Below are 12,469 nucleotides of genomic sequence, written 5' to 3' on the forward strand. Positions count from 1 at the left end.
AAAATATCCATATTTAATATATTTAGGTAAAATATCTAGCTTCCAGCAGACCGCCTTCCGTATTCAATTTAACGCTACGCAAGCGGTTTGAATTGCGAGAGCCGCGTTTACACTTCCGCTGAATACGGAAGGCGGCCCGCCGGAAGCTAGATATTGTACTTTATAAAGTTTTAAATATGGATATTTTTCTTACACAAACCCATCGATTCACTTCAGAAGGCCTTTATAACCCCCCGGAGCCATGTGGATTACTTTTATAATGAATGGGTGCACCTTTTTAAGCTTCAAATTTTGGGCTGCCGTTCACTGCCATTATAATGCTTGGATTAGACAGGACATTTTTTAATATAACTCAGATTGTATTCGTCGGAAAGAAGAATGTCATATACTTGAGGGCTTGAGGGTGAGTAAATTATGGGATCATTTTCTTTTTTTGGGTGAACAATCCCTTTAAAAGTCAATGGGGGCCAGCAACTGTTTGGTTACCGACATTCTTCAAAAAATCTTCTTTTGTGTTCAGCAGAAGAAAGAAATTCATAAAAGTTTGGAGCAACTTGTGAGTAAATGATGACAGAATTTTTATTTTTGGGGGAACTGTAATTATATTTACATTTATATATACATTTTCCACCAAGAATATGTGATGCTTTGGATTTGAATCTGCTCAAAAGAAGGCATCTTGGTACCTTTTGGAACATCCTTTGCATTTTTGTGCATATGATACCTTAAAATACAGCCTATGTAGGCATTACCCTAGGTTTTGGAACCGTGTTAAATGTTACACGACACATGCAAGCTTACATGCACATTCAGGCAAACGCAAAAAAACTTACGTGATAATGAAGGTGGTTGTGAGTAACAGTGTGGTCAGCAGTCCTCTAAGGCAGTCTGCGTTCTTCCGCTGTCTCTGGTGCATCTCTCCTCCACAGTTATCACAGCAGCGGCATAAACAAAAGAGAAGCCCCACCAGCGGCAGCAGCACGGTGAACAGCAGGCCCAGTGCCGCACACACCACAAATCCAATCTCATAATAAATCACCTGCGCACAACACAAAGTTACACAGATTAGAATTTCTTAAATGTTCTATAAATACAAACAAACTGAATTCCAGGAAAATAAATCTCAGTCAAGGAAGCCATCCAAGTTGCATAGGTTTAAAGGTCCCATGGCATGGCATTTTTCTATTATTTTATAATGTTTCCTTAGGTGTGCTTATATTGTTAGTATGATTTTTACATCATAAAATGTCATAATTTAGAAATAAAAGGCTTTTTTTCAATACTGATGTTTGTCCTCGGGCTGAATGCCCTGTTTCAAGAGGCGTGTCTGCTGTGAGACTTCAGTAAAAACGGCCACTTTTGTGATTGGCTGACATCTTTGCATTTGAAATGAGCAGAGGGGGCGTGGTTTAACGAGGTCTACCAGGCACGAGCTGCTGCCAGAGAGACGGATGGACCTGAGTTCACTTCCCATCAGCTCTGTCAGCACGTCTCAGTTCAGTGAACTGTTTTAGTTACTAGAATATACTTCAGGTTATTCGTTTATTTCTAGTCGGAGGGACTGTCAATCATGTCAGAAAGTTAGTAACTCTAGTAAATTATGGATCAGCGCTGACGCGAAACGCGAACCGTTTAGAACGATTCAGTCCGATTTGGTGAACTGATTCGGTTCACTAAAAAGAACCGGTTCAAAAGAATGATTTGTTCGCGAACCGGACATCACTAATGTACCAGAGACGGAGCGATTGCTAACAAAGTTATTTATAGTAACTACTGAGTTGTGAGAGCGCTGGCAGGGCAAGTTTATTGTGTTTGTATCTGAGAGTTCTGAATAAATACAAGTCCCAGTCACGCCGAGTCCGTCTTCATCATTATTCTACCAACTTTGTAACACATGCAAAGTACCATTAATCCAGTTTATTGTGGGGATAGCTGGCTAGCCTAGCCGGAGACCCTCACCCTTACCCCCCGTCTGCTTAATCTCGCGCCGCGTTTGGTGCCTCCGCTGTGGGCCAGATGCAGTACTGGGGGTCGGGATGTTGAAGGCCGTGCAGCCCGAGCCTCGGCGTGCGTGAGGTTTATCTCTAAAGATGTGAGTCTGCTGATGTTGAGCAGAAACGACTGTATGCATATTTTAGAACAGATAGACGCGACGAGGACGTACAAAACACTGACTCACAAGATAGAAAACAACGTTCTGTCTGGAGAGAGAGAAGCCGCAGTGTGTGCACAAATAATAAATAATTAGCTACACATAAGAAATCACTGATCACAGATCAGAAGGAACTGAAAAAAGACTTCTGTTTTCATTTGTACATCCAAACACTGAGAAACTGCCAGCGTTCACTCGTTCACAAGCCATGATCTCTTGAGCGCTTGCTTGGGCGTGCCAGATTCTCTGGGTGGAGGAAAGAGAGGTAACCGTTCCTGTTCTGACGTCAAAACAACAGACTTCAGGATTGGCTCGTCTGGCCTGTCATTTTCTCAAAGGCAGAGAAAGACAGCCAGAACTCGGTTTTACACCGATCAACATTTCTATCCACTTGGGGACAATATTCAGGCTAGGGGAACTCATATTAATGTTGAAATACCTCATAAAATGAAAATTTCATGCCATGGGACCTTTAAAGTTTCGGATTAGTTCATCCACTACTAAAAGGAAGGAAAGAGAGCCAAGTCTGTATGTTTTAGAACTACAATTACACTAAATGAGCACTTCATACACAGGCATTATTATATTATTATGTTACTATTATTATTATTATTATGTTAAACTGTAAAACGAACATCAAGATATATTTAACGTGCTACAAATTATTTTCACGGTTCATAATAAAAATTAAAAAAAAGGCAATGAGACAAGCAAAACATTTGCTAGAGAAAGCGCTTTTTTCCAAATAAAAGCAAATATCCTTGACTAAAAGCCTTCCAAGGAAACTGCATTTGAAATTAGGGAAATTAAACCATGCAAAATTTCCATGCTGTACGTATAACATGATGGAATAATGTTAAACATTTTATCCATATGCTACCATTGAATCCGTTTGCACGTCCTGTGGCATTATGGACACTTCTGAATGAGCAGGGCTCTCCTCAGGCTAGCTTGTGGATAAGCTTAATCCGCTGAATAAACCAGAGGCTTTGTCTGTCACCAAGAACCCTCACTTCTCCTCAAGGGTAGAGCCTTTCCATATTTAAAATTCTCTAAAAGTGGTTTTAAAAGCTCATTTCCCCTCATGCCTATGTGGGTAAGAACTGAAAGTCTTGTTAGAAATTACACAAAAGCTTAGCAGCTAAGACTATCAAGGGGGACTTCACACACATAGCATAACACACTGACCCTCTGCTGAGCTTCTCTAGTATCAGCATATTCAAGCTTTAGACTGGCTCATCTACGGATGACATCATCCCTGTTCGCGCAGCCGCACACCTCACTGGGTCATAGCCGAGCTAAAAATTGCAGACAGCAGACGAGGACATTTCTGTGTATCTGTGATTATCTTACCAATTACAGAGATGAAAGTGACATTTAATACTTGTGTTATATTCCCACTTTTAAAACGTTATCAAAAGTGTGTAATGTTGATTTAGAGCTGAGGTGTAGCAGTTAGCACATAGATATGGTGCTTATAGGATGGTGATAAATTTAATCCAACTAGCAACATTTTAGAGGAATTATTTATTCATGCTACTTTTTTATAGATTAATTATGGAGGTATCAGGGCTCTGTAGTGCAGGCATTTGCGACTAAACAGAGATGTTTGCGAACTGTAAAATGTATTTAGGAGCATGTGTGCTAATGAAAAAAAGTCCCAGTAGGATCTTAGTTTTATGAAATTTAAGGTCATAAAAAAATCTTAAATGGAATAAAAAAAATGATTATATTTAGAGGTCTTAAATTTGGGGATTACATACATTTCTTTTTCATTATTATTATTATTATTATTTTTTTTTTTACACAATAACTGATATCTGGCATTTAATTAAACATAAACACTTTATTTATTTAAAAATATATGTACCACATATTAAATATAAAATACCACATATTAAATGTTAAATATATTAACACATTTAACATTCATACATAATTATTAAATACAGTTTGAAGTAGAAATATTTAAAATCTAGTCTGATTTTTGTATAAATTACATTTTTTTTTCTCCATTTAATCTCCATTTGCTAACCATTTATTTAAATATTAAACAGCGCTAATTCGTTTTTCTTTAATTTGGGTGTCACAATCCCTCCTACTCTAACTTCCGGTCTCCTCCCTATTGTATCTGCTTAAAAAGAAATAGAAAAAGCCCTACAATTTTGTTACAATTTAAGCATGTTAAAGAAAACTATTAACTCTAGGTGTGCTTCTCAATCAGCTCCCTTGTTCATTAGTCAGGGCAAAGATTAGGGAGTTGTCCATTTTAAGGGCTGTTTCAATTGCAAAAATCCTTCCAGTGCCCTGAAACGTTCGCTCTCTAAAAAGTCCCACAATGCACCATGAAAACCAGGAAGCATCGATGTTCACCATGTTCCCTTACCAGAAGTTCTGAAGCACGAAACATTAGTCATGTGAGCCAACTCACTACACACAATGACACGATAGATGTTTTGAACAAACCGTGATTTAAATATATTTCTACATAAACATACATGCTAGACAGGTAATGAACTTAATATACCTAACATTTATAATTAATTTACGGCTGAAATGTTGCAGGTATATTTAACAAGCAAAGTATTTATCATAACGTTCTGCTGTTGTTCATATCAGTAGTGACGTTGACAACGAAACTGTTGTCATGTCACAATCAGTGTCCCAATGTGTAGTGAGCCAGGGTCCTTACCAGTGCCTGAATATGAGTACACAATATACTGATTCAGGAGCTAAGAAGCTAGGGAGCTTATTGAGACTAATGTCTAATGCAATTTTTTAATCTATCTAATGTCGTGTTCTAAATGGATGACACATTCACAACCAAAATTAGACGAGAAACAGACTTATGAACAGGGCTGGGTTCTGTAAGGGTTAGGTGGAACTAAGGAATAAGGGTGGTCAGACTTGGGTCCGGTTTGGCCCTTGACACCACTAGCAGTCCACAGACACACACACACACACACGTTACCTGTAGCGTCAGAACAATGTTTTCTGGCTGGGAGGTGCCAGATGATGAGGCATGCAGAACAGCAAAAATAGAAGAAAATACAGAACAGATGGTAAGCCAAATCAAATAAACCGTTAAAGAGGCAAATAAAAACCACTTAAGAACTAGGAAGAACACTGGTCATCTGTAATGGGAACCAGACCCATTTTGACAGTCCCAGGGATTGAGTGGATCATGGATTTGGCTGACAGTCACATCCATATCCAGCTTTCCATATTCTTAAGTGTTCCAAGAGCAAAACAGAACAAAACTGAAAAGTGAAGCGTGAATATGTTTAAAGATGAATTGGCTGATGTTTGACCATTTTGAGATTATCGTTCTTCAACCTCGTTAAATGTCACTAAATAATAACTCATTTAAATAAAGCTTTAATTAATAATCAATCTCAAGTGTTTATCCTTGAATAAAAATGAATTGCCCTTGAATAACCCTAGGAATAAAATAATATAACAAAATACATCTTCATTCACAGTCTTCAGTGTCACATGATCCTTCAGAAATCATACTAATATGCTGATCTGGTGCTCAAGAAACATTTATTATTATTATCAATGTTGAAAACAGTTGTGCTGCTGGATGAATTCAAAAGAACAGCATTTATGTAATTAATATAATATAATTAATACACTATAATATAATTAATATTATAATATAATATAGGCTGTTTGCTGAGAAGTGAATGTGGTAAATTATAGCACTATAATCGGGCTGTGTATCCGAGATTTCCTCTCAACAACAAAAGAAATGTTGGTGAAACAGATTCATTAAGTTTCGCCCCGTATGTTTGTTTGTTCCCAGGAGTAGGATGCTGAAACTTCAAAGCAAGAGCTGTTGTTTAATTAAACTCATTTTCGTTATTAAAAAGCAACAAATTGTTTCTTCCTCTATTTACTACAGGCTATAATGCCAAAAGCAATTAACAGCTCTTCCAGAATAAGCGCATGATGGGGCAAGGCTCGCTCCTTGGCTTTCATACTCAATTAAAATATTGTTTCATAATATATGCGTTGAGACAATGTCCCCGCAAATTAACTGTGGTGGCGGAGCACGTAATCGCATGGAGGTTCAGGTAGGCACAGTCGCATGCACTTACCTTCTGGTACTCGGATTGTATGGCTCCGAATTTATCCTTTGCCACTCTGATGACGAGATCTGCAATGACAGGGGAAAACAAAGTCAGCATGCTTCGGCCTCTTTCAGTGCCGCCACGTCAGAACAGGTTACGTAATGTTATTCAGCATCCATCTGAAAAAAACCCCCCACCAACAACGAGCCCACTGTGGATGAGCGTAACCCTTCAGTACTGTTTCATCGAGTGTTTAGCCCCCAGCTGCCTCCAGTACTACAATTATCACAATCTCGATTGAAAATATTAGTTGTCTTCCTATAAACAGACACCACAAAGTTTCCTCGAGGAGCATCTGCGCAAAGTTTAATTGGTATATGAAATTCTTTATGACTGTGCTGATTAAAGTTGCATTACAATGCATTAAACGTTTGGATTACAAGCAAAAGCAATGACAAATCATATGCAAATGATTTGAAAAGCAAAAGAGACGGAAACAGTGCTGTGTTACATTAAAATGTGTGTATCTAAGGATGCTTTCACACCTGAGCGTCTGTTTTCTCTCTTGGTTTGGTTCGTTTAGGCATATGTGAACACTGCAATCATGCTCGGATCCGCACCAAAACAAATCGCTGCTGGAAACTCTGAGGAAACGCTGACCAATAATAGGACAGTTTTACTCGTATGTGACTAGCATAAACACATATTGGTACGGTTTGAAAGGTTGCCAAACCACGGATTCAGCTCCCACAACGCACATCACGCACAGCGTGTAGGGCACCAAGTGCTCAAGTGAGAAAATCCTCAAGTCCTCAAAAATCCTCAAAAGTGAGATTTTCCACAAGAAAATCCTCAAATCCTCTCCGCACTACCAAATCATAAAGTTATTACACCTAGGGCACCAAGACGGCCAGCAGCGGGACTGATTGTAACTAAATTGAGAACAAATGATCTATAGGTGTGAAAACGCCCTAAGTAGTACAATCTGTGAATAAATAGACAAAGTACAGCCAGTACAACCGGGAGGTGACAGATCACTTGCAAAAAAATAAAATAATTATTTAGAGAAATATTAACCTCAGTAGGTCAACTGTAAAAAACATAATTTTGACCACATTGTTGTCAGATTGTATTTAGCAGATTCCACCATTTTTCCACCCCCTTTTTTTACCATTTAGGTAGACAGGAGCTATGCTTATTACCTAGAAAATAGCTATCTGGAGACATTTCCAAGATGGTCGGAGAGTTCAACTCGCTGAATTTAAGTTTCTCCAGAGTATCTTTTCATAGAAATCTACTCTCTGTACTGTACAGTATATCCTGAAGGTTCAGGTTTTCCCCTCCCACTGCACCATAGTCTAATAACCACCAGCATAAAACATACAAATCACCTGGATACAATATCACAAACAAAAGAAGCAATGACTTCAAACATCAGTCCCACAGCTGTATCTAGACACACAATTAAATAGCAACAATGCCATGTGACTGTGATGTAATGTCATATTTGAATGATATAGTAACTAAATTGGCCTTATAAAAATGAACGAACACATTTGAAAAATGTTTGTCTTTGTAAACTGTCATCAAAATGAAATAATTTGTAGGCCCTCTTCTTATTTTACACATATAGAGAGCACTTATTCTCACCATCCATTCAATTCCCTATAAAGAAAATGAAATCTCATCCAACATTTTTTTCCCCCTCATATATATCTCATATGAGTCTAAGCCTCAAATTCCAGTATTAAAGTGGGTTGAAAACATCATAAGAAACGAGTGAGAGACAGAGGTACATCTTCCACTTGGTGCATTGCAGGGATTTTCAGCCCTCGATGAAGAGTGGCAGAGAGTCAATGATGTATCAAGTATTACTAAAGATATTTTTGAAATGCTCAGAGCTCAAATATGTTTCTAATATTCATCACTGTACCTGTGAAGACACCTTTAAGCAACAAGTCTTTTTTATTTATTTTTGCAATAATATGACTCTAATTGCCTTCATGCATTTTCCACAGAGACTTCCAATGATTCCTGAAGGCTTACTCATCTTCAAAGCCAGAAAGAAGAAGAAATGTTAAGGGGATCATAGCATGTGGCCATGAAAAAAGCATTACCAGTCACTGCATTAGCCAGTCTAGCTATATTTTGCCGGTTCCTATAAGTCCCTGGTTAATTAGCATGACCTTAATTCAAGGAAATAAGTCTTCATTAAAATCCCTTGGTACATGATTGCCTTACTTTTGCATCACACCCAACAATGAGGAATTAATTATACAGGAAGGAATGACTTTCTTAAAGAAATTTGAAACTCCTTAATAAGTGGCTTCCAGTCATCATGTCCAACTTCTTTTTACCTTCAGATAACCCATGAAATTGCTTGATTAGGACAGTTTTGGCATATTTCAGACTATAACCTTGACACCTTGTGTAGCGAGTTTATTTCATGTATTATGTATGTTGCATCTTTTGGTATAACTTGGTTTGGTTTGTTATGCACTACTGTGAAGAATCGCTCTTGCGGTGCTTTGATAGTATACGCCACAGTGACGTGGCGTCTGCGGTGTCTCAAGTTGGACAACATTTTTCCCCGGCATACACTGCTTCAAGTCAGGCGCCGATTGATCTGCACAGTGCCGCATGAAGTCAAACACACCTACTGAGAAAGGTAACATGTTATTTTGCAATTGTTGGTTTTCCTGTCGAGTTTTATGAGGTGCAGTGAGTCCCTGGTTATTCTTCAGACTGAAACCGTGAGACATAATTTAATCATAGCTTAAATAATGATTTGCCCGCGTTGTAAAGAGTGATAGCATTTTGCAGCGTTTACTACAGTAAATTTGGCCGAGTGAATCTCTGAGCTGGTGTGAGTGAGTGGAGACAAGGATAATCTGCATATTCATAGTTATTTATCAAAATAAATAGAAAATGGTACAAACCTGCTTTAAACAAGTTTTAATTTAGCCATTATTAAAAACGTATTACTTTAGCTAAAGTATTTGTATAAATAATGTGTCTTTTGCCCCATGCTGGTGAGACCTGTTTTACCCTGTGTGTGGGGTATCTCAAACATTTTTACGATTTAACAAATAACACTTTTATGATTTATTGTCAGCCAAATCTGCTGCTCCATGGGTGCTCAATACAAACAATTTCTGCAATCATACACTATGGGAGTAGTGAAAAGCAATTTTTTCTTAGGTTGTGCCTTTAGCCCCATTGTACCCTATAATTGATTGGTCAAGTCAGTGCAAATATAATCAGAAAGTTGCAGAAGTGAATTGCTTTTGATTGTTTTTAGATGATTGGACATTTTTTCTTAAATATCATAATCTAAGCATGTACTTCATTATTTTATGTTGGTCAAGCATATCATCAAAACTTACCAAGCAAAAAGCATTTTCATTTCATAATTTCATCACGCAGACAGAGAACGAGAGAGTTCAGTGGTCTGTGGGCAGATTGGATTGTGGGTAAGGAATTAGTGGGGCATAGTCCTCCAGCTGTCTCTTCCAGAAAACTACAATTCTCAGCAAAAAGAGAGGGGAAAAAAAGGATGAGGAGAAAAGATCAGTGTGGAGAGGTGGAAAAGAAGGAGTGTAAAGGAGAGAGGCGAGAGGTGGATTTGTGTCTCTTATTCTTCACTGATTGATTGGGCTGTCACATACTGTACACACACACACACACACACACACACACACACACACACACACACACACACACACACACACACACACACACACACACACACACACACACACACACACACACACACACACACACACACACACACACACACACACACACACACACACACACACACACACACACACACACACACACACACACACACACACACACACACACACACACACACACACACACACACACACACAAGCATATATTTGATCATCCAGCCACTGTCAAAAAACACCCTACAATCGCTTGCATTTCCAAAAGTAATCCACCAAGCCAGCTGACTTCAGAGTGCGTGCAGCCGTGCACTGACAGCGATTTGCAGTGACAAAGCAACTGTTATTTTCAATGAAGAGACGGCGATTTGAGGTGACATGACCGGCAGACACCGATGGGGATATGCCAAGGTTAAGCTGAGTTCAACTTTACGTGATGCACCGACTACCAATGCATTTAAACGTTTGATTTCAGTCATTAAACAACAGTTCATCTTCTTACAATGTCATGAGCTTTAATGCAATTGTAGCCACCTGAAGAGCTACTTCTTAATGGCAACTTTACTTGTCTGTCTACTCTCCAACAATCCCACCCGCAGACTAGTGGCACTCAGACAGTGTCCAGAAAATTCAAAAAAGACTAAACAAACTGTGCTGGCAGTTTCTCAGGCTCGATCTATTTTCTCATGGTCCTCTGTGAGTACCTATTCTCATTTCTCTCTCTCTCTGACCTGGTTTGATTGGCTGTGCTTCCATTCATCTAACAGGAAGTAAACAAACTACAGGGCTCAGCAGTAAACAAAAGTGGGGCCAAAGGCGCTGAGTAACTCAAAATACCAGTGCAGACGCACACCTCAATGGACACTGGTACTCCGCTTTATTCCTTGGGGGTTACTTGTGGTTCCCTGAGGTGATGACATAAGCCTGGTACTTTTTGATAGAAATGCATGCTACCACTCAAAAGTTTGAGGTCAGTATCAATAGTTTTTTTTAAAAATTCAAAATTTTCACAAAAAATATATATTAGGCAACGCAACTGTTTTTAACGTTAATAATAATAATCATAAATGTTTCTTGAGCAGCAAATCAGCATCTTAGAATGATTTCTGAAGGATCATGTGACACTGAAGACTGGAATAGTGATGCTGTAAATTCAGCTTTGCCATCACAGGAATAAATTACATTTTAAAATATATATAGAAAATAGTTATTTTAAATTGTAATAATATTTCACAAAATTGCTGTTTTTACTGTATTTTTGATTAAATAAATGTAGCCTTGATGAGACTTCTGTCAAAAATATGAAAAATCCAAACAACCCAAAATGAAATGTATCAAACTTTTGAATGGCAGTGTATGTCCTAAGAATGTTATAAAATCTAATTGGATATCTAAATAAGTGGATTTGGGAGTTTGCTGACAGTTGCTATTTGTAGCCTATTTTAATGATATATTAACATCCACTATTATTAACATCAGCCTTTTCTTTCTCTTTCTACCATTCTCGCTTCTATGGCCATGTTCATGGCAAGTATGAAACAGCTAAGAATAAAACAAGTTTTAACATCAGTCTTAATCAATGATAGACAATATCAATGCACAAAAAGTGTCCTTTGATCTGGCCCTGGTTAGCACAAAGCAGAGGTCACGTTAACCGAATATTTTCCATCATTGACTGTTTTCCATCATTGACCGTCCATTATTTTGACCGATTCCACTGAGGGTGATCTATATTGTAACTTGAAACAGTAATTCCCACCCCTGTCCAGTTAGTAGAGTGTCCTCCAGTGTGGGAGCAGAGTGCAGGTTAGGGTAATAATAGATTATGACAAATTTTTACAGCCCTGTTAATCAAAATGATGGACAATGAGAAAGTCTAACGTAATCTCTGGCGCAGGAGTTTCTCTGAATGTGGTTTTGTTAGTGATCTGAATTTTCAAAAGGTAGAGGATGAACATCTGAGCATGTCTTTGCATGTCCATGACTGTTAGCTCACCCATTGGCATGCATTGTATGCCACAGGCCTCTTGTGACAAATCTCTGCACATCATCATCACGTTTACTAAGCCATAATCAAGATGTTTGCTTCACGCTAATAGCTCCTCTATCTCTCTGTTAAGTTGGTTTAGATTCTTTAGCAAGTTGTTTATAGCAGTTCTCATTTTTTTTGTCACGCTCCCCATTAAATCCGGGGAAAAAAACTGTTGCCAGGACTTTTTATCAGTTGGCCTGCATTGTTATTCAAAAAAATATAATAATAAATGTAATTATTTTTGTCAGTGCAGATGGCAAAGCAGAAGGAAAAGGAATAAGATAATTATAAGGAATTATAGATTAATTTGTGTTCTGTATAAAATAGGGCACCTTGTGGTACATCACATAAATGTGTATTAATTCCTGTCTTGTAACGCCACGCATGGTGTTCTTTCATCAGGGCAAACTTCTCTATGATGCAGCCATTTTGCAACCATCCTCTACGGCACTCGTTCCTTCCTCCTCTCATCCTCCCAGCAGGACGCACTCTCACACCCACGACTTTGCTTTTGAGA

General features: G+C 38.3%; 1 protein-coding gene across 8 annotated transcripts in view; it reads right to left on the minus strand.

Annotated features, from left to right (window-relative positions):
- prom1a (prominin 1a) overlaps positions 1-12,469 on the minus strand; it is a gene marked incomplete at its 3' end in the record, with an annotated part of 88,833 nt that overhangs the window by 43,421 nt on the left and 32,943 nt on the right. For 5 of the 8 annotated variants that reach the window (XR_013818188.1, XR_013818189.1, XM_079839097.1 and 2 more), the window contains exons 2-4: positions 6,256-6,314; positions 5,124-5,150; positions 834-1,039 (exon numbers count right to left, since the gene is read on the minus strand). Coding sequence is in view for 4 of the 8 variants with exons in the window: in XM_079839097.1 (XP_079695223.1) it covers positions 834-1,039; positions 5,124-5,150; positions 6,256-6,314 (292 nt within the window). The remainder of the gene's footprint in view (positions 1-833; positions 1,040-5,123; positions 5,151-6,255; positions 6,315-12,469) is intronic. The other 3 variants (XR_013818190.1, XR_013818191.1, XM_079839098.1) reach the window with 1 other exon arrangement.

The sequence above is a fragment of the Gobio gobio genome (genome assembly GCF_949357685.1).
Source record: "Gobio gobio genome assembly, chromosome: 16".
NCBI lineage: Eukaryota > Metazoa > Chordata > Actinopteri > Cypriniformes > Gobionidae > Gobio > Gobio gobio.